The sequence below is a fragment of the Akebia trifoliata genome, chromosome 1 (genome assembly GCF_017979445.1).
Source record: "Akebia trifoliata isolate Shusen 1 chromosome 1, ASM1797944v1, whole genome shotgun sequence".
Lineage (NCBI taxonomy): Eukaryota > Viridiplantae > Streptophyta > Magnoliopsida > Ranunculales > Lardizabalaceae > Akebia > Akebia trifoliata.
The window spans coordinates 1,514,148-1,538,439 of record NC_141375.1 but is presented as its reverse complement, the minus strand read 5'-3'; the positions used below and the strand labels follow the sequence as shown (position 1 = coordinate 1,538,439).

General features: G+C 33.9%; 1 protein-coding gene across 1 annotated transcript; it reads right to left on the bottom strand.

Moving 5' to 3' along the window:
* Positions 1 to 1,536: 1,536 nt before the first annotated feature.
* LOC147410296 (putative disease resistance RPP13-like protein 3) lies at positions 1,537 to 7,666 on the bottom strand. Its single transcript, XM_086433668.1, is given in 5 exon segments — positions 1,537 to 2,759; positions 2,762 to 3,867; positions 3,870 to 4,723; positions 5,495 to 5,819; positions 7,484 to 7,666. Coding segments are annotated over 4 exon segments (2,763 nt in total). The 5' UTR covers positions 5,779 to 5,819; positions 7,484 to 7,666; the 3' UTR covers positions 1,537 to 2,240.
* Between the last annotated feature and the right edge of the window lie 16,626 nt (positions 7,667 to 24,292).

The following is a 24,292-nucleotide window of genomic DNA, read 5'->3' as shown; positions in this document are numbered from 1 at the left end:
ATAACTCATTTTCAGCTCACAAAATATTAATACACTCAAGATTTTAAATACAAAATATATGATCTCAATGGTTGAAACACAAAATCCAACAGTGATTCATTTATTTGGACCCTACTAAGCATAAACACCATAAATGGTGACCCAATTAAGGCACGAATTTGTACCCAACATGACTTTTTTTTACCATCTCCTTTAAACGGCACATGAGACCTTTATTTTAAAATTATCTCGGTCTCCTCTTACCATAATGACAAAAATCTGTGATTTTTTTAAAAAAGTCGAGATTAAATCATGTTTTAATTAAAACACAATTTTCATTTAGAAAGTCAAGATTAAATTACGTTTTCTTTTGCTGAGTTATTCTTGAACTTGGAATTTGTCACTATTTCTCTTATAGATTAATGAAATGTGATCTCAATGTCCTCGTCAGCATCATTGTTGCATTCTGGTGATCTTATCCAAGACGTTGAAGATTTGGAGATGAAAAAAAAAAAGAATTTTCAAAGAAAAATAAAGCATTTTAGGTAATTTTTCATTGGTCAATAAGAAAAGACTGAGGTCAAGAGGCATATCATCAGTTTTAAAACATAGGGCTGTCTCGAATATTTACCTAAGCATGGAGGGCCAACTTCTTCAAAGCTTTTTTACTTATCAGGTTAAGACAGGTAGGTAGCTACTAAGGTGTTGTTTGTTAAACTGAAAAAAAATAAGTGTTGAATAGCATTAAGCGCTGAAACTTAGAAGCACTGAATTTAAGTACTGAAAAAGTTGTTTGTTTAAATGCTGAATTCAAATGTTCACCAAAAATCAGTTGATTTTTCAAATGTTCTCAAATCAGTTGATTTGAGGATCCTGCAAGTTGACTTGGTGAGTTTTCAAGTCAACTTGACGAAATTTTAAAATTATGGTTAGGCATTGGAATTGCAATTGTTAGCCAAAAAATCAATGGAAGGAGAAAATAAAATACTAAAAATACCTCAGCTCAAAACCTCTATCATCACGATAGAGTAAAGATAAAAAAAACAAAACCAGCACCCAAAATTTACGTGATTCGATAAATTGTCTATGTTCACGGTGGAGAGAGAAAAATCCACTATCAACAATATAGATTACTATACCAACAAACAAAATACAATATCAAGTCTTTAACAATCATAAGAAATAAGGAAAGATCACCTAGAAGAAAACGAAAAAAAATAGAACTTCAATAGAAACAACACATGGTAGCTCACAATATATATAATAAAGTCCAAAACCAAAACACAACCTAAGACACAAAAATTAATGGAACTAAACAATAGGAATGTTTATGAAAATGTGATCAACTTTTGAAAAAATATATGATTCTGGCTCAATGTTCATTTTAATTACAGAAATGTTCATTTTAGCGAGATAGCTTCTTTAAACATGCAAAACTGTCACTTTAAACCTACGAATTCGTTACCATTCACGTTTTAGTAATTAAATTGAATAGTGGGCCGGAATTGTAAATTCTCAAATTCAACTCATGAAATTGTAATTCACCCTAAATATTAAAACAATCCAAGCATTATTCTCATATCCAATTGATATAAATTAAGCCTCATCCATATTAATATATATTATGGGTATCACAAGGACGTATCTTCACATTTCAACAGTCTCAATCATTTTTGGAAAATTTTGAGTGCTTTTGGCTGCTAGTGTTTTATCCAAGCTTGCATCCCCAAAATTTATAAATATATAAAATAGTTTCTTTAAAATAAAAAAAATATTTTGTCCTCGACAAGCATATTAAATGTAGAAGACAACACTCATAAGTTGAGTTTCTGACTCAACGTGGTACTATTTCGAGTTGACTTGATCAAGTTTGATGAATTTAAAAGACTCAGTGATATCCCAAGTTGTCCTGTGGAGACCTTGTTTTTCACTTTCATGCTCATTGCGTTTATGTGATAGCCATATATGTATTTTCTTGAGATACGAATAAAAAACATCTACAGTTATGTGCCCTCCTCCACATCAGAAATGTGAGAATCACTGTAAATCCCAATACAAACAACACCACAGAAAAAGCCCAAACCCATGAATTCCACTATATAACAAAAGCCCAAACCCAATTACAAGACCACCTCAAACACACAAATGGAACTGAACATTATTATAGAGATTAGATGGACAGAGGAGACAATGATTTGAGAAAAGTTTATAGCTGAGGTGTGGAAAGAAAAGAAAAATAAACTCACCGGTCAACTGAATTGTCAATCCGTCTGAAAGTCAGGCACGTGCGCAATCTTCCCCCAATCTTCTCCCACATTTGGCCTGACCCGGGCATTGAATTCTTTAGACATACGATACACACGAAATTTCAAGAGGGTGGTTATGTGCACCAATCCATCTGGAAGTGCCTTCAAATTTGTACACTCATAAATTGTCAACTCCCTAAGACAAGGAACTGCTCCTTCCTCCACCTTCCATTCCTCTAATTCTTTAAGGCCGCCGAATCCCAATTCTTGAAGCTGAGGGAATGCTCCGGAAGAAAACATTATAGCCTTTCCTCCTATAAGAGCAGCGGACCATATCGAAAGGGACTTGAGTTTTGGCAGCTTTCCCAACGTTTGTATTGCTTCTGCCCCAATTATGGAATATTCTAATTTCAGGTGGGAGAAGTTGGATGGAAATTCACAAGGGTCAGGTAGATTCTCTATCCATACCCTGTTCAGAACGAGGTCGAAGAGATTAATCTTGAACTGATTATTCCATGAAAATATGTTCAACCTTTCCTTTCAATTGGATTCTTGAATTTTTCTTCCTCACTATAATTACTTTTTTCAAAATCCAAGGACAAGGATTCAAGGCGGTCCAATTTGGCAATCCACTCACTTAATGCCTCTACTTGTGACTCTAAATCACCAACCAACTGCAACTTTCTGAGGTTGGTATACTTGTCCCACCCATCCTTCACTAGACTCTTGTTGTCTATACGTATCCCCTGCAACGTTTGAAGATTCCTTATAGAAGAAGAGTCATTCCCTCTTGGCGGATCTAATAGAATTTCCTTCCCCTCCCAGCCGCCAAACTTCAAGTGTCGCAAGTGGTCCATCTTCGAAATCGCATCACGGGAACAATTGATTTCAACATTTCTCAGATCTAAGAATTCTAAGTTCTTGAACTTGTTTATGATTGACGAAAACTTTTTCACTTTCACATATCTCAACCGCAAGTACCTCAAATGAATAAGTTTCCCTATTGCCTTGGGCAAGCAAGGATACTCAATTGGAAAGAGAAAACCATTGAAACTTAGATGAAGCACTCTACGCATTCCAAAATCCACACTGCTATGAATGGCTCCATACATAGTTTCATAGTCTGGTGAGAAAAAGTAAAATGCAGAACGAATACATTTATCGAAATGCTTCTCAGAAAATTTATGAACAGAGAGTCGACGAACCTTGTTTAGTGGTGGAGAAGATGTAGAAGAAGAATTTGGATTAGGATGAATGTGAAAAAATTCGATTTCGTCAGCTTTTGATATTGCGAGATCTCTCAAAAGATCATGAATATGACATTTTTTAATACTCCCAGTAGGTCTCCTTGCTGCTACTTGAACCAAGCATCTGCCAGCCAACTCTTCCAAGTGGTCCTCCGCAACATCCCCGACTAGTTCGTTATCTCGTTGTTTCACAAATTCCTCTGATATCCACAACCTCATTAAATTCCTTGCAGAGATCTCATAGTCTTCAGGGAAGATACCAAGATATAAAAAGCACGATTTTAGGTAGGAAGGCAAGTCATGATAGCTCAATGCTAAGATTTGTGAGCAGGGTGTTTCGTCTTCATTTAGCTGCCAACGAACACGATCAAGCACTTTAGACCACTCGCCATATCTTTGCGTTTCCTAGATAAAAACCCCCCCAATAATACAATTGCAAGAGGTAAACCCTTACATTTTTTCACGATATTTTTTCCAACTGCCTCTAATTCCTTTGGAAGAGTAATTTCTTCCACCGAAAGAACCTTTTTAATAAACAGTTCCCAACTATCACTGTTGCTTAGAGGTTGTAGCTCATGAGGAGGGCTTGTTAGATCAGCATGCGAGGCTACCTCTTTCTTGCGGGTAGTAAAGATTATTCTACTACCATTATTCATGTCAGGAAATGCAGCTTGTAAACGATTCCACAAATCGAATTTCCAAATATCGTCCATGACTACAAAATACCTTCGTACCTTCAAGAACCCATTGATCGTATCTATCAGTTCTTCTTCCTTCATATTTTGTAAGTGCTCTTTTTTGAGATTCATGGATTTCTCCACTATTTCCTGCAGAAGGTTTGTAGCATTAAAAACTTGAGATACATCAACCCAAACACGACATTCAAAATGGCTCTTCACGTCATTGCAATTGTAAACTTTTTTGGCGAGGGTACTTTTACCCAAACCCCCCATTCCAACGATTGAAATCACACATCGTTGCGAGGGCTCCCCAATTAATCGAGCTTTTAGGACGTTTACATCATTCTTTAGACCAACAACTTGATTTTCATCATCATTATGAGCAACATTTCGTCTCCACTCACGCAACTTTTCACTTGTAGAGCTCGATGCTTCTTCGCTTCCTCCTCCAATGGCTTCAAAGTCATAGGTTGACCGACGATTGGAGATGTCAAGGATACTATTTTTGATCCGTTCAATCTCTTTGCCAAACATACGGCTTGTATATAGGTCATTAAGTTTAAAAGCAAACCTGCATGCAAAATTTCTTCTCTTTAGTAGTGTTCTTATTTATTTTGGATCCGTTCAATCTCTATGCCAATCACATGACGGGTATATATATAGAATAATTTACCAAAACGGTAGAGTTTTCGAAATTAATTCCGAAAACGGTACACTGTAGCAATTAATTCCGAAAACGGTAAATTTACCGTTTTCGGAATTAATATTTTTTACCAAAACGGTAAAAACAGTAAAATATATATATTTTATACCGAAAATACCCTTTTTTTGTTTTACATATATATTTACAATTTTAACCTTAAAAAAATGAAAATCCAACTAAAAAGATTCACTCTCTTTCGGTAATCCAACAATCATATGTATTTATAATTTTTTTTTTACCGAAATCAATTTTATTTTTGTAATTTCAGTCAAAAAATAAAAAAGGGCATTTTCGATATAAAAAAATACATTTTACTGTTTTTACCGTTATGGTAAAAAAAATTAATTCCGAAAACGGTAAATTTACCGTTTTCGGAATTAATTGCTACAGTGTACCGTTTTGGTAAATAAATGAAAAGTTGTGCATGTTTTGGTAAATCTGCCTATATAGAATAATTTACCAAAACGGTAGAGTTTTCGAAATTAATTCCGAAAACGGTACACTGTAGCAATTAATTCCGAAAACGGTAAATTTACCGTTTTCGGAATTAATATTTTTTACCAAAACGGTAAAAACAGTAAAATATATATATTTTATACCGAAAATACCCTTTTTTTGCCATTAAGGAAAACAGCATACCTGTATACAAAATTCCTCCTCTTATGTAGTGTTCTCTTAAGGATGTAGGTCTCGAAGACGTCTTCCGCATCGAAAGCTACTTTTCTGACATCATTCACCCAATTCTTCACAATTTGATTGTTATGTTGCTTCTTATCTGCATCTTGTAAGAACTGTTTCATATCCCTCAGTTCTCTTTGGATCCACTCGACTTTGTCTTTCACATGACGTAGGGAAGTTACTTCTTCGCTGATGAAGTTAGCAATTTTATCCGTCACCAGAGAAACAACCACCTCTAGAGCCATGGATGCTCTCTTCTTCTTCTTCTTCTTCTTCAGGGATGTTCCTTTTCATATAGAGAAACAAAATAAAATAAAATCCAAAATCAAATATTTTTATTTTATCCAAAATATGATCTTATACGTACAATGCATTTTAATTAAATTACTCCCATCTATAAGTAGGAACGTACCACCAATCAAGTTAACATTCATCATTTAATTACCAAATTGCAGAGTTTTTTATTGGCAGATTTACCAAAACATGCACAACTTTTCGTTTATTTACCAAAACGGTACACTATTCAAAATATTTCCGAAAACGGTAATTTTACCGTTTTTGGAATTAATTTTTTTTACCAAAACGGTAAAAACAGTAAAATGTATTTTTTTCTTTATTGAAAATACCCTTTTTTTTTAAAACTAAAATTACAAAAATATAATTGATTTCGGTAAAAAAAAAAATTGTAAATACATATGATTGTTGGATTACCGAAAGAGAGTGAATCTTTTTAGTTGGATTTTCATTTTTTTAAGGTTAAAATTATAAATACATATGTAAAACAAAAAAAGGGTATTTTCGGTATAAAAAAATCCATTTTACTGTTTTTACCGTTTTGATAAAAAAAAATTAATTCCGAAAATGGTAAAATTACAGTTTTCGGAAATATTTTGAATAGTGTACCGTTTTGGTAAATAATTTCAAAAACTCTACCATTTTGGTAAATTATTCTTTTTTTATTCCCCTCATTTTTTATGTCTTGTTATTCTTCTTCTTCATAAATCTTATTAAACATTTTTTTTTTTTAAATAATAACAATTAATAATTTTCTCCGTAAAAAACCCATGATCTTAAACCTCTTGAGTTAATGAATTTATAGAAACTTTCCCATATCTATCTAAAGTAAATCGAACTAATTACTGTCGAGTGTCGACTCGGAGCTTAATTAGTTAGCTGTCTCAACTTTTATGTTTTCTTTTGTACTTTTGGTGGTGGAAGGATGTCATTAATTTTTTATCAAATGGAAGCGTTGAGTCCTAAGGTATGTTATACTTAAAGTTGTGTTGGATTGACTTTAAGTCAGAATCTCATATGGCACTTCTTAACATGAAAGTGGATAGGTACTATGGATGCTTATTCACTTATAAATCTCTTCATTTAATTCACTATTTAAAAAAGCTGTTTTAACATCTATTTGATGTATTTCTAATTAATGCAACACTGCAATTATATCTCGATAAAAAACATCTATGGTTCCCATACATTTTCACGTCTAGATGTAGAGGTGTAGAAAAAATGTTGGAGTTGATGATCCATTATAAACACCTTATTGTGAGTAGAGGTGCAATTTGGTTTGGTTTGTGAATGGGTATTCTGCCACTTTGATTCAAACATCAACAAAGCGATAAAAAGAAATTAATGCATAGCATAACGATTAAGGATCATTCAAAGCCTACATGCATATAGTACGATCATCGTGATTCATGAATGAATTTACTCAAAACAGTGCATAAGATTTGAAAAATATTACATCATGAAGATCATTCCAAACAGATTCATCCTACGTGCATGAAGCTTACTTTAAGAAGTCGGAAATCTCAAAAATCAAAGAAGTGGAATTGAAAATCAAAATTTGAAACTAATTACATGATTCAAAAGAAATAAAAGACAAATGATTAATGTAACTAGGATAATATACAAGAAATTAACGATGAAGAACATATGACTTACTTGGAAACAATGAAGATACTGAGAAGAAGAATAGAAGAGATGTGAGTTCAAATAAGATCGTGTGCCTCCTCGATCTATAGTATTTGGATGTGGGCTAGGGATTTTTGAGCTCCGAATGCTTCACAAATTGTCGTATTCCGTTTCCAGAGAATTTGATGGGTATGGAGAAAGAGAGAGAGAGAGAGAGAGAGAGAGAGAGAGAGAGAGAGCTTTTAAGGCTTATTGGTTGTCTCTAGGAAGTTCAGGAATGTCATATTTATAGATTTTTGGATACGATAAGAACAAGAACATGATTTAGCCTCACAAACAAGTTAGAAGTACTTTTGTAACCAACACTATATTCCCTCACCCAACAATTTCTCTGAAAAATCAATTTCTTCATTTTAGGTGACGGTTGAGTTGTAATATGTAGTTTTTTAATAATTTTTTTTTTGTTTTTGGAAAGAAGGTATCTCCGAATCTAGTGGGCTGACCATGGTTCAATCTTATCCATCATGATTAATATGTGAGTGTCGCGTCCCTTCTAGCACTCTATCACATGACATCATTTAAATAGTCACATTGCTGTGGAGGGGTATATAAAGACTCAACCCCTGGTAGATAGTTTTTAATAATTATTTTCACTTAAGATGATTTTAATTTGAATGGCACTGTTTTTTTTATATAAAAATTAATTAATTACAAAAGAATAAAGCTTAAATATCTAAAGCAACACAAGAATCAAGTAATGCTAGCAAGTAAAGCATAAATTCGATAAGTGCTTCTAAACTTTATTCCATTGGGAATGTGGTGACATACCCCTGGACCATGGTATTCATTAGATATTTTTTAAACGGCTAAAAGTTTATTACTTATTAGTATACTCTTGATAGGAATTAGGTCCAATATGAGTTGAAATATGTAATTTTAAAAAATATTTTCACTTTAAATGATTTTCATTTGAATGGTACTTTTCAATAAAAATATCTTAAAAATGATTAAAGCTGAAAATGTAAAGCAACGTAAGAATTTTGTACTTTATATCTTATTACTTGCTACCAAAATATACTTATAAATGGTATTCCTTATGAATATTCTTTCCCGGCATTAAAAGAAATAAGAATGGTATTCCTTATGAATATCTTATTAGGAGTGTTGCGGTTACTTCCTATTTTGTGAAAAATACCTATATCCAATTCCTTGCTACCAAAAAGAAAGTTTTTGTATACAAATATGTATCTGTATTTGATTTTGTGAAAGAAGCTCGTATCCAATTCGTACCCAGATTTCAAATAGATATTCAGGTCAGATATATACCTCATTGTGAGGAGAATAGATGAACCCTAATTTTGAATTATGCATCTATACCTCTTTCTGAATTTACCATGTTAAACTCGAGTAAATGGATATTTGGATCGGAGTGTATATTTGTATTTTCCTCTAAAAAAACTTTGGATAAATTATTTATGAGTAACTTCATGGGATAATGCCGGTGAACGACTCCTTATTGATAATATGTATCCAATAGTTCCCTAGGAAAGAACATGGGCAATTGAGTCCCACTTAATAAAATATTAATCTATTAAAGGTGTTTTGAAGATTATTTTAAGAAAATTCCTGAAATACATTTGTAAAAACTTTACAAAAAGGTTTGATCTAAAAATATAGTGTGTCAACTTAAAAACTTGATCAATTTATTTTGTTATTAATAATTCAATAAAAACTATAAAAAGAAATTTATTAACAAATATTTATAAATTCAATATAATTTTATTTGACTCATTTGAGTTGACTTGTTAATTTTTGAGTTGAATCAATTCGATAAAAATTCAAGTCGAGTTTTAAAATTATTTGTATATTTTAATAAACCTAAAATACATAGATCAAATCAATTGATGTCGATGATGACTATACTCATCTCCATCATCATCATTATCTATGTGAGATCTATAAAAGATGACCATAGTCAAAGGGCATATCATTAATTTTAAAACATAGGCGTACCTCAGATATTATAAAATAAACACGTTTGTTTAAATCTCAAAAATTATTGAAAGGGTAATTATGGTATTTTTTGCTTCAAATATCCTCTTTAGAATAATATTTAAAGTACTATAGAGTCCATATATCTTTAGAAGGGACTTTTTGACACATATTTGCAAAAGATAGGTCTTTGGGGGTCATTGTCCCTAATTTCAGTCGTATTCTTAATCGGGTAAAACAAATGTACCCGTACCCAAATAATTTGGGATGGTTTGCTGTTCGCCAGCCCTAATTTTGCTGAGATAAGTGTGAAGTAAGAAACATTTAAATTAATAAAAGATTAATAATTTTAAATCAAAACAACTACCTAGTTGATGCGGCCAAGTTTTAATTAACAAATGCTGATGTTTTTAGAATATTGTTCTAGTCATGAGTTATTGTTCATAGCTCTTCATGATGGTTGATCACTCAAAACCCTAGAAGATGATATATTTCAATCTCATTTGCACCGTGACATTTAAATTTATTCATTGGTGCATCATAGGTGAAAGTTAGTGTGGCAATAAAAATTTCTAGAGAGGAGACAAAAGACCAAAATTTAAAGTAATATCATACTCAAATATTGATAGTAGACAATGCGTAAGAACAACACTAATAAAGGGGAAAAAACAAATCTTACCCACAAGAACACAAAACATTTTGTGATGCAACGTCAACAACTACGTCTATAGGCTCCGATGATCAAGAACTTCTACTATCAAGTTCTTTCCATTTTTCTAATATCAAGGTTATTCACCCAACTTAAAACCTTCCAATTAATCACCCAATTGAAGTTACCCAATTATTTAAATTCTAAAATTATGTTCCAACTCTTGGAGATGACCCAAATAGGGACGGAGCCATGATTTTCTTTTAGTGGGGGCAAACCAATTAATTTTTGATGAGAAGTTGAAGAAAATGATATTTAGGTTATTTCCGATTAGTCTATGAGAGGAGTCTCAGTCAAGATGCAATGTCTCCTTCAAAAAATTGGAGGGAGGTGAAGAGGTAGGGGCAAATGGGGAGGGAGTGGAGAATGTAATTAGTTGAAAATATAGTGTTATCTCAAAAGTTCTATGGGGGCAAAGATTAGAGGGAGGTGAGGGACTGGGGGCAAATGGGGCATATAATTAGTTAGTGAAAAATATCGGATGTCTCAAAGTTCTATGGGGGGAAATTGCCCTCATTGACTCTTAATTAGCTCCGCCCTTTGACCCCAAGTATGTGGATTCCCCTTATCAGCTCAAATACCCATACTCCCCCTCCTCCTTTGGAGGGAGGTGAGGGATTGGGGGAAAATGGGGCATGTGATTAGTAAAAAATACAAGGCATGTCTCAAAGTTGTGAGGGGGCAATTTCCCCTACTAACTCCTTACTAGCTCTGCCCTAGGACCCAAGTATGTGGATTCTCTTCATGACCTTGAATACCCTTCTCCTCCCTCCCCAAAAATCAACCTTATGTATAAGAAAATTTTGTTGTTAACTCTTGGATTAAACCCACTCGGTTGGACTATTATGATGATGAGTGTTGGCGCTTACGCTTGTTACTGGCGCGTTATGGCATTTCAACCTACTTATATCAAGTATAGTGTAGTTAGGGCCGAAGTGCGTCAGGTTTCAATATTGTACCTGGGATAAAGGGGGCTACTAAAGTCTAGTTTGTATCGTCAGTGTCTCACTATTGAGCGCTCTACTCATAGATAGTGTATTATTGTTAGATGTAGTGTAGTTAGGCTTCCTCTCCAATCCTTAATCAAAATTGCATCCCAAGGAGCTATGAAATGGGGGGGGGGGGGGGGGGAGGATGCTTCCTTTGCTTGTCATATTTATCGGCTTGGCTTTATCCCAAACCAAGGAGGCATTCTAGCGGGTGCATGTAGGAATGCCGACTACAGAGACTGAAAGACTACGACTGCAAGCCAAGCTGGAAGCGACTCGCTTCTATTCTCATTGGGATTGGATATAGATGGGGAAACTATAGATTGTAATAGTTCACCAACCTCTCTAACTAACATACGATATTGTTGAAGGGAGTGTCCGGACCCATGGGTTCGACTAGCAAGGGCGAGGCAATTGGTCTCTGAGAACACTATAATCCATCTCTCGCCCAAATCCCTTGGGTACATACAATACACCACAAACCACACATACTAGGAAAGATGGGATAAATCCATGTAGATTGTCAATGAGAGGGCTTAAACTCATGACCTCTCCTTTTTTAGAGGGAGGGGGCAATCTTCTAATTGATTCTTAAAAGAATATCAAATAGTTGGATATCAAAAGCTTGTTATTTCACATAGAATACTAAGCAATTGGAAAACAAAGAGAAAATTCGATAAGAGCAGAAATTTTATTAATAAAAAGTGCTTTCTAAACTATTACATTTGTCAATTATAAACCTAGAATTCCAAATCTCCATGAAATAAAAAATTTTAAAAAATAGTAAAACTCCTAATTCAACTTAGAAACTTCTAATATGCTTAAAATTACCAATAAATATACATTCTAAAAAAAACTTGCAATACCAACACAAACAAACAAAAATTCCTAAAAAAGATGATTTTACAAAAGCACTCAATTTGACCCCTTAAATGATTGAATTTTGCGACTTCTATTTGGAGTCAACGATATCATTGGCCAACACTAGTGCTCATCTATAGTTACAAATGCATATATATAATAATAATAATAATAATAATAACAATGATTCTGAGCTATGGTCACAATGTTATGGTGCATGTTTATCCTTTCTTTTGACGTTTTTTTGATCAATCCACTCCATGGACTCTATGTGCCCTTCTACTTGATTTCTACATCAAAGGCCCTAGTGACTACGCCTAACACTCGTTAGTTAAAATTGGATTAGATTGATTTAAGATTATAGTTTGATATTTTTTTCTTAAATAGAATTTATCTTTAGTTAGGGATTGCTTATATTATTTTCTATATAAATCCTATTAGGGTTCTTGTAATCAATATTTAAGTTGATAGTTTATATCATGTGGGTTGCCTATTAGGTAGTCGATTGACCTCTCTATACCATTTGGTTTATAAATTTGGGAGAAGCGAGTGACCAATTTATAATAACTAGAATTGTTCTTCATAGGATCTTGTAATAAGGCTTTATGTTTTCACCCATTGAAGCATCATATGACATGCTCAAAACTAATTAGAAATCACTAATCAAGCTATTTGTTGTCATTTATATATATATTGGAATTGGTCCACTTTGAGATGGGTGAAAATAGTCTCTTAATTGATCTCTTATCAGTACTTATGGCAACCTAAGATAATCTTGTGTGAATGCATATTTAAATTTAATGAAATTTTTGAAAGTTGTTGGTGCTTCACAATTTTTGTAAAAATATTCTTAATAGACCCTGCGATGGGATGCCTTTCTAAATGCACCCTGAGTTTTTGGCCCAATAGTTGTGTTAGTTTTTTGAACTATTTCGGGTGCATACCAATTTATCTTGAATAATGATTTTCTTACTCTCCTCCTCTGACATACTCCCCCATACTCTCCTGACGTGGCATGTGCTAGAATCATAAATTTTTCCTTGGGATAGACAGCTGCATATATTTTTGGGGATGTGCAATTGTGTATCCCAAGGAAAAAAAATTATAGTTCTAATAATACATGCCACATCAGGAGAGTATGTGAGAGGGGGAGTCAGAAAATCATGGCTCATTTATCTTCCGAAATTGTCCAATTCATTGTCAAGACCATATTTAGAGTTCATGATTTAATTTCTTTTGGATTCCAATTTGTATTGAAGGGCTATGCCCCTGAACTTGTATATAATACACGTTTGTTTAATTCCCTTTGCTTAGTTTCTTAGAAAAAGAAATACATATATTGTACAAGACTAAATGACTAATAATAATAATAATTTATCATTTCGTGAGCTGAATTTGACGAAATTACAATTCCGACTAGCTTTTTATTTACTAGAACAACAAGATTAATTTTCTGAAATATTTCATGCAAGGAAATCCATTTTTTTGTGAATGGGTCTTCTTCCACTTTGATTCAAAGCGATGATAGGACATTAAATGCATTGACTAAAAATATCCATCGAACACATGTTCATGGAGCATGAATTGGAAGAGTGAATGCATAACGATTAAGGATCATTCTAAGCCTACATGCATATGGTAAGATCATCATGATTCATGGATGAATTTACTCAAAACAAAGCATGAGATTTGTACAATATTACATCATGAAGATCATTCCAAACAGATTCATCGTGCGTGCTGTAGACACCCCATTTTTGCATCCGCCTGATTAATCAACTCGTCAACCCGATCGCAAGGATTCCCAATGATGGATGTGTATTCTATTGCTTTATTTTGTTACCAGATGTGTTTCAGAAATCCGGATGAGGTATCTCAAACTGACACAACCTTAGAAACCACTCTACGCTAGGAAAATACGACTCCAGAAATATAGAAACCATCATCTTGCAACTCAAAAAGAAGCTTAACGATAAAAATCACTAAAAAATTATCAAATTACCAAAATACCCCTAACCTCAAAACAACCCTAGAGCCTACGTTACGCTTAGGAAAACTCTCTCGAACACATAAAATAACAAATCGGAACCAAATAAATCATTTCACCAATTTTAACAGAATTTGACAAAATTACGAAAATGCCCCTCATAAAGTTCACAATCATTTCACATAAAAATTTTCATAAATGACACAAACAATATTTTCATTGAATTCCTTACGAAAAATCGATTCTAAAACATCCTAGAACATTAAAAACCGACTTAAAACGTGAAAAGTCATCTCCGGGGGTAAAACGGTAATTTCATAATTAAAAAATTCAAAATTAATAAATAAAACATTAAATAATTAAAGTGAAACATTAATGAAATTAATTTAAAATTTTGAACCTAAAAAATCGATTAATCGGACTCTCAGGCAAAATTGTTGAGGGTTCGTGGGATATTTATTTAAGGACCCCTCCATTTGGGGGTCCAAAGAATTAAAGAAATAATGGAAGGGGTTCTCCAAAAATTTAAAGTAAATCAAGCAAGACTGAAATCAAGGTATTAAAGTCAATCAAGTGAAACTGAAGTCAAAATTAAAGTCAATTAAGCAAGACTGAAGTCAAGATATTAAAAGTCAATCAATTAAGACTAAAGTCAAAACATTAAAAGTCAATTAAATAAGACTAAAAGTCATAATAGAGATCTAATTAAATAATAACTCTATCTAATAGAGTTCTAACTTAAAAACAATTCTACCTAAAACAATTTGAATTAAAACACAATTCTAATTAAAACACAATTCTACCTAAAATAAGTCAAACTAAAACACAACTCTAATTAAAATATCTCTAATTAAATACTAACTCTATCCAAATCAACCCCTAAAAACATCTATAAATAGAGGTGCTCACACCTTATTTTCGTATCAAATCATAAATCCTAGGAGAAGTAGGTCTAGAAGCTCCCCTAACCCCCCATAAACCCTAGTTTTGGAGCCCCAACTCCTTACCTAACATCCCCCCTTCAATTTTAGTCTAGAAAACGCTTAAAAGCCCTCCAAAAACACCCTCAAATCCGCAACAAACTTGAAGAGTTCAGATTCAGAAACAAGGAGATACCTTGATCTAGGAGTTCCGAAGTCAAATCTAGAGATAGAACGAAGCAAGGGAGCACGGTACAAGGAGCTCTTTTTGTCAGATCTGAGGGAACAAAGTCCTTGCTATCGGAAAGGTAAATTTTTATTTTTATTTATTTTTATCTAGGTTTTAGCAATGTAATTTACTTGGGAATTTAATAGAGACCAGCTTTGGTCGGGCGGGGTTGGTGCCTAACACCTTCTAATCCCGTAACATGATCCCCGAATTCAGTTTTTTTTTATTTTAGATTAGTTTTTATCCGTTTAGAGTCATTGATCGGTTCCTAGACCGTAATAACTAGGTGGCGACTCCCAAACCTCAAGGGTCAAAAGCGGATCCGCGCACCCCGCAGATCAATGGCGCTTTCAGTGGCGACTCCGCTGGGGATAATTGAGGATCAGACTTGAAAAACCCCAAGTATGGGAAATATTGCCAGTAGAACCTAGTTTTTTTTTAATTTTATTTTTAGTTATTTGTTTATTTATTTATTTATTTATTTATTTTTTTTATCATTCTTTTTGACTCCATTATTAATCATTGGTTTGGATGCTGAATATTTATAGTTCATTCTAGTGTTATTCTGAACGACCCTAAATAATACAGGATATTAGGAGGGTAATGATATGGGAAAATGGCTGTTAACCCATTTTACATGGGTGCACTTTATTTTTGGGTGTGTATCATGTTAATCTTTATGATACCATTGGAGGTCACTTAGAGTGACCTTAAATAAGGTGAGATTTCAAAGTGATGGTTATATTGAGGACGGGATAATGATCATTGGGTTATGATTTTTTTTTTTTATTATTTGTTTTTCGATAATATAATTTTTTATTTATTTATTTATATTTATTTTTAGGTGTCGATTTTTTTTTTTATTTTGTTTTCTTCTTGGATACGTCATGGTCCGTGGACAACATTATTATTGGTAGTTTTTTGTTTTTTTTAAGTGACAGCAAGGAAATTTTTTTACGAATTATGGGTTGCTGTTAACAATAGCAAGGTATGGTTGGTAAATCGTTTTGATAGAAGGTGTGTTTTTGGTAAGAAACGGGATTTAATTATTGCACCCTGAATGTTTCTAATTTAAAGATTGGTGTGTTTATAGCAAAAAATCGTTTTTTTTTAATCCCAATTTGTATTGTCTTCTTCATCGATTTCCAACAGAGACCTCGTCTTCTTCATTGCTTCCCAACAGAGACCGCGGCACAATGACTCAAGCCGATCGGTTTTAAAGCTTTTGTTCCGATCGGTTTAGGATCATTAAATCCAATCGATGTCTTCTGAGGGAGAATCACAAAATCTTGAATCGGCAACCCCTGTTGAGATCTAATCAATCTTGAACATTTTTACTCAAAAATCAGTGTCTCCTTCATCTGTCGAAGAAGGTTTTAGAGTTGCTGGACCTGTGATTCGACGAGAAGTGGTGGATCTTTCTCGAAGTCGATTTTATTTTCTTTGGTTTCTTCCAAAATCCTTTGAATTTTCGACTGAAAATTTTGGTTTTAAGTTCGTTTGAAACCTAGTTTTTTTTTAAAAAAGAGAAGAGAAATAATGTCAATTTTCGTTTAGGAGTTGAAGAAGATTGGAAGATCGAACGAAGAGATTTCGGATTAGTTTTTCTCTTACCATAAAGAAGTTCGAACCTTATAATCTCTGTTCTCGATCGAGTCATAGAAATTGTGGGTTTACCCGATCTGAAATCGTTAATTAATACATCGATTTGAGTTTTTTTTTTTTTTTTTCTGAATTTATCTTCCTTGATGCGAATTTATAGGAATTTCTTCTATGCTTTGGAGTGATCGTTGGTGTTTTTGTGATTTTTTAAGATTCGGAATTTATTGGTTGGAAGGTTGTGTACTTCAAAAGATGTTATTTGCGAAACTTGGACCATCTAATCAGGAGGCAATATCCGAATTAAAAGTCTGGGACGGTCCTACAGCCTCCCAGTATTGTTTTCTTTTCAATTTCGAGTTCAATGATTATCAAGAACCTAGTTTGCTGGTTTCTTGATCCGCAAATTATGAATGTCACCGAAGTATGAGTTCTCTGTTTTTGGTGCTGGATAGAATGCATGTTTTATTTAAAATTATTAAACAAAAAAAATAATTTTTTATTTATTTTTTCTTTTTCTTCGTCGAAATCTAATTCGAGAATCATTCTAATTGAGATTCCATGCAAGCCACTTTGTATTTTGGGTGTTTTAGTATTTTTATATATTATTACACCAACGCACCATCGAGATTTTGAATTCTTTCTTTAGTAGCCAACGGTTTGGCATGGCAAAATGTTGATGGTTCTGTTTGGATTTTTTTTTTTAATAGTTTTTTTTGAAAAATGTGTTATTTAGGTTTAAAAAACTAAAATAAAATAAAATAAAATTCGATTTTTTATGGCTTGATAAAGGTAGATTTGCTTTCTAAATTGTTTTTTTTTTTTTTTTTTTTTTTTCTCTCTTCTTCTCTCTTTCAATTGGTTGAGAAATTATCATAACCTCTTATCTCAATGATTGTCGTTCCATTCTCAATCTAATACCCTTTGAATATCAACATGTTTGTGGTCACCCCAAAATAACCCTCGATGGGCACACATAAAGAATTCAATTCAATACCCTTAGAAATTTTGAATTATTTCGGGTCACCCCAAAATAACCCTCGATGGGCACACATAAAGAATTCAATTCAATACCCTTAGAAATTTTGAATTATTTCGGGTCACCCCAAAATAATCCTCGATGGGCACACATAAAGAATTAATGTAGGATTAAATGCTTATTTCTAATACGGATACGTGCTTGGTATGTTTATTTTTATAATCATGTATTTAGAATATTGCTAATCTTGATTAAACATCTATGTGATTAGAATGGTGTTGATTGAATATTCATGCGATTCGTGATTGGTTTAATTGGACCCATGGGCCCATTTGTTTGAAAAAGGCCCCGGGCACACCCCACCCTGCTTTGCACACACCACATGCACGTTTACTGCTTTACTCACTTACACGTCCCATTTAGCCAACGTGGCACTAGTGCGTGGCCCGGTCTCTTCGGAGATGCGACGTCATTCATGAAACCCACAACTCCAGTCACGTACCTTAGGGTATATCAAACTGGGGCATCAATACAGTCTGATCAGGTGATTCTAAGAGGTATATTGATGTACCCAGGCTGGAGTAACCTGAGCCTTTGACCTATTGTGAACCACACAGTCACATGTCCCGATTGCCAACGTAGTACTAGTACGTGGTCGGTCCCCTCGTGGAATGCCAAACCATTTATGAAAGCTACAACTCTTGACTCGTACCCGTAGGTGTAAAAGGTAATCTAAGTATATCAATTGCACTTCTTGGTCAAAACCGGTACCTAAGCAAGATCTTGCCCCGCTGTACCCTACTGTACGAGGGGGATAGACTACGTCTATTCTAGACGAGAGGTATTTAAGTGGGCCCTTGCTCTGCATTGTGCGCCACCTCTCAACTGGAGATCAAACTGGCTGTTTTTGACTTCAGAGAAGTGAATTGAGGTTTTAGATTATCACCTATATGGTATATCAAACCAAATCACCACGTATCGAAAGGTATATAGGTGTGCTTGGGCAAGAGTGGCCAGATAAAAATGCATTGCACGTAGTGAGCTTAGAGTCTAGAAACCTTCCCCATAGGTCACGACTCGAACTTATAGTGGGTGTTCTCGGGTTGTTTATTGAATTAATGCCTGTTGTTGGGTGAATGTTTGTGAGTGATATGAATGATGAGATCAAAGTGTATGATTGTCCTCAAGGATCAAAGAAATTTTATTTTTGAAAATTAAAATGGGTGCACCGACCCAGTAAAGAATCCATTCTTTTACAATAATGACCCAGTCCATCCAGATCCAACAATCATGATGGACCGGGCCATTTAAATCGAAATAGAAATCAAATTTTCAAAGAAGAAAAATAGTTTACAAAGGTAAAGTATTTCCCAAAAAAAAATGTTTCCCAAAAGAAGTGTTTTCCAGAAAAGTGTTATTCTTTAGAAAAAATATTTTCTAAGAAAAAACGTTTTCCAAAAATTATTTTTCAGAAGAAAATATTTTCCAAAAGAAAAGAAAAATGATTTACAAAAGATATATATTTGCATGAAAAATTATTGAAATATGTTTGAAGTTGTTATTCAATGAAAAAATTATTTGTCAATATTTTTCAAGAGTACAGTAAAATTATTTTTCTTCTGAATAATCATTAAATGGATGAACTTTTTAATGGATTGGTGCACAAAATTCAATAAAATCTCAGGGTTCATTTAAAATGTTATCAAGGGGGTGACACTGAAATTGGTTAAATTCACCTTCAAAGAGGTTAAGGGTTACCATTGTATCTAAGCTCAATCGTCCATCATCTAGCTAAGGTTGTAAATCCGGTCAGTTAAAGTAAACGTCAATATCAAATCAACAGTTAGAAATGACCTCGAAATTTCTTAACATCGTCCAGTTGTTCTTCGAAGATCATAGTACTTCAATCCTACCGGTTATAAAAAATATCTCAGTCCTCAGTCCTAATCAAACTCGTGTGAGTACTTGTCTTGAGTTTTCATGAGTCATTTGGGTTAACTCGAATCCTTTTTTCTAACAAGGTCATGTCTTCCTTAGATTTAGTCTACTCTTTCCTATTGAGTCAGGTTAATTCATCGATTCTATAGAGGTGTCTGTTGCCCCATCTGAAATTGATCGGATAAAGGAAATTTTTGAATATCTCGAGCGTATTAACGAATTAACTAATAATCTAGCTTCAAGGATATATTTTTCTCCTGAGCAAGAAGATAAGAGTCGAGTTCAAGAAAGCAAAAGTCATTGACCTCGGAATAGAAATAAATTCCTAAAGAGATTCAAATAGAAACTATCTTATCTCTAGAGGAACACAAGGGGATAATGAATTTTCTCAGAAATTTCAAAAGACTTGTTCGTGTGATCATATAAGGGTATGTTAGGTACAAGCTTGAGTGTTGTTCAACATGGACTAGATACTCGTCTATATCAATGAAATTAAAGAAGATGTTATAAAATGTATCAGTGCTATCCTCACTACATCTTAAGTTACAAATCATATATTATCAGTCGATATGGGGATACCTTTTGAATTGATATCTGATAATGGGTCGTACTTCAAAACATAAATCACTACTCTGTGTTTAAAGTTGAAGATCCGGAATCACAAATCATCTTCCTACCGTCCTCAGATCAATGGAACGGTTGAAGCAGTTAGTAAGAGTATCAAGACTATCATCAGGAAAATGAGTCAATAACATCGAGATTGGTCAGAAAAATTATCATTCACGCTGTGGACATATCGAACTCTAATTCGATCCTCTATTGGAGCTACTCCCTACTCCTTAGTGTATGGCATGGAAGCAGTCTTGCCAGTTGAAATGGAAATTCTGTCTCTCAGAATTTTGTTAGAAAGTCAATTGTCAGAAGCAGATTGGGTTCGCCAACGGTATGAAGAGTTAAATTTGATCGAGGAAAAATGACTAAGAGCGTTGTATCACGTGCAAGCTTATCAAAGAAGAGTCGCCCGTGCGTTTGACAAGAAAATCAAGGCCCGTCACTTACAAGTCAGAGATTTAGTACTCAAAGATAATATGACACCTATTTTTGATCCCAGGGGAAAGTTCAAACCAAATTGGGGAGATCCGTACATCATCAAGGAAATATTATCAGGAAAAACTGTCAGACTTCAAGATCATGATGGAATCGAATTACCGGAACCAATCAACCTTGACCAAATCAAACGGTACTACATTTAAGGAGGTCATTTTTGGCCGAATCAATTTTCCTACTACCTAGTTCATTATTTCCTTTCTCAACCCCTTTGCAGTCTGTTCAAAAAGAGAAAAATATGCCTTTTATTTCTTAGCCTGATTACCTAACCCAGGGGAGGGAAAAATTCGAACTACGTTTTGGTCTGATCCCAAAATTCTGGGGTACGTAGGCAACCTGAGAAATTACTTCAGGTCCGACCACATCAAAATAAAAAAATGTATTTCCCACACAATATAAAAAAAAATTCAAAAGAAAAGAAATATCATTCCAAGTGGGAAAAAAATTTAAAGAAAAAGAAATAATTTAAAAGGAAATGCCACACAAGGGGCATTTGGGTTTTTGAGCCTCAAAATCCCTTTCTTTTTATACCCAGTCCCAAGCCTACCTATAAAAGTCCTCCTAAGTACCGTGCGAGAAGTCAAGGAAGATAGTAAATCATGATCAGACAGCAACTCCAGAAGTTCAGAAGGGAAGAAGAAGAAAAAAAGTCTGCTAAGTTGAAAACCCAAAAAGGGCGGCTTAGGCAAAAATTAAGGCAAGCTCGCAAGGTTGAAGATCTGAAAGGATGACCTTGGCAACAATCAGAGTAAAGAAAAGAGAAAAAATTGTAAGCTCGCTAGATCGAAAACCTAAAAAGGCGATCTAGGCAAAAGCTAGGGCATGCTCGCTAGATTGAAAACCTGAAAAGGCAATCTAGGCAAAACTTAGAGCAATGAAAAAATAAAAGAAAATCTCCGTTGAGTTGAGAAGCTGAAAAGACAGTCCGTGCCGAAATATCAGAAGTCTGAATGATCAAGTTTCAATACCCAGTTTGAACCAAATATAGACTCAGTGGATACAAGTATCTCGTCTATGATTGATCTGAAGAGTTTCATGTCCCTAAGCGAATCGACGGGGAGAAAGAACAAATTCTATAATGAATTTCAGAAAGAAATATTTTGTTCCAATGTCTTTGAGCCTGACTCAAAATCTTCAATATAAAAAGTCAAAATTAAAAGTTAAACCTTTATTGCGCTTGCGGTAATCAAGGATTTCAAACTTTCATAACAAGGGCACTTCCTTTTTCTAAAGAGTACAGTTTCCCCCCTTACACTAGGGGCATTTATTTTCAAATTATATTCAAGTATCATCAGTACAATGTTCCTTGTCAAACTAAGGGTATTTTTGTTCTGATGCCTGGTCAATTTCAACCCCAAAGGATAAGGTTAACTTTGAATTAAAGGTTACCCTCTTGATAGCAATTTTGAAAACTCCTCAGATTCAAAGAGAGTTAAAATGTTTACTGGACCTTCATAAAATCCAACTTTTTATTAAAAAAAACAATCAAGTGCGAGGTTTATCCCCCGTTTGTTCCCTCAAAACTTAGTTCATTACTCTTTCACTCTGAGTAAGTAGAGTAGAACTTGCAAAAAAAAAATTAAATTAGTTCATTACTCTTTCACCCTGAGCAGGTAGAGTAGGACTCCCAAAAAAATTAGTTCATTACTCTTTCACTCCGAGTAGGTAGAGTAGAACTTCCCAAAATAATTAGTTCATTACTCTTTCACCCTGGGCAGGTAGAGTAGGACTCTCAAAAAGCTTAGTTCATTACTCTTTCACTCCGAGTAGGTAGAGTAGAACTTCCCAAAATAATTAGTTCATTACTCTTTCACCCTGGGCAGGTAGAGAAGGACTCTCAAAAAGCTTAGTTCATTACTCTTTCACTCCGAGTAGGTAGAGTAGAACTTTCCAAATAAAATTAGTTCATTACTCTTTCACCCTGGGCAGGTAGAGTAGGACTCCTAAAAAAAAATAAAAATAGTTCATTACTCTTTCACTCCAGGTAGGTAGAGTAGAACTTCCCAAAAACAATTTAGTGCATTACTCTTTCACTCTGAGTAAGACTCTAAAAAAAAAATATAAATTTATTACTCTTTCACCTAGAGTAGGTGGAGTAGGACATATAACTTTCTCCTAACTTTTGCTCAGATTTGTCTCAAATATCATTCAAATTTTCTTGAGTTTTGTTTTACTCAGATTTTACTCAATTTCACACAGTGCACACACTTGCACTTTTTAGTCAGGGAGAATTCTCTAAAATTCAAGGATCTGACACTGTCAGTGAGAGTTCTCACTCAAGGACCTGACAATCTTTTAATTCGGGGAGAGCTTTACCCTCAAGGATCCGAACACCCCGACGAATTGCTAAATCAGGCTGCAAAATGAAATGTCACTAGCTTTGGCATTCAGATATCGCACTATCTACCAAAATAGATTTGCTATCTAGTTTGCTTCAACCCTCTGCCAAAGAAGGGCATCTGTAGACACCCCATTTTTTCATTCGCCTGATTAATCAACTCGTCAACCCGATCGCAAGGATTCCCAATGATGGATGTGTATTCTATTGCTTTATTTTGTTACCAGATGTGTTTCAGAAATCCGGATGAGGTATCTCAAACTGACACAACCTTAGAAACCACGTTACGCTAGGAAAATACGACTCCAGAAATATAGAAACCATCATCTTGCAACTCAAAAAGAAGCTTAACGATAAAAATCACTAAAAAATTATCAAATTACCAAAATACCCCTAACCTCAAAACAACCCTAGAGCCTACGTTACGCTTAGGAAAACTCTCTCGAACACATAAAATAACAAATCGGAACCAAATAAATCATTTTACCAATTTTAACAGAATTTGACAAAATTACGAAAATGCCCCTCATAAAGTTCACAATCATTTCACATAAAAATTTTCATAAATGACACAAACCAATATTTTCATTGAATTCCTTACGAAAAATCGATTCTAAAACATCCTAGAACATTAAAAACCAACTTAAAACGTGAAAAGTCCTCTCCGGGGGTAAAACGGTAATTTCACAATTTTCATAATTAAAAAATTCAAAATTAATAAATAAAACATTAAATAATTAAAGTGAAACATTAATGAAATTAATTTAAAATTTTGAACCTAAAAAATCGATTAATCGGACTCTCAGGCAAAATTGTTGAGGGTTCGTGGGATATTTCTTTAAGGACCCCTCCATTTGGGGGTCCAAAGAATTAAAGAAATAATGGAAGGGGTTCTCCAAAAATTTAAAGTAAATCAAGCAAGACTGAAGTCAAGGTATTAAAGTCAATCAAGTGAAACTGAAGTCAAAATTAAAGTCAATTAAGCAAGACTGAAGTCAAGATATTAAAAGTCAATCAATTAAGACTAAAGTCAAAACATTAAAAGTCAATCAAATAAGACTAAAAGTCATAATAGAGATCTAATTAAATAATAACTCTATCTAATAGAATATAACTTAAAAACAATTCTACCTAAAACAATTTGAATTAAAACACAATTCTAATTAAAACACAATTCTACCTAAAATAAGT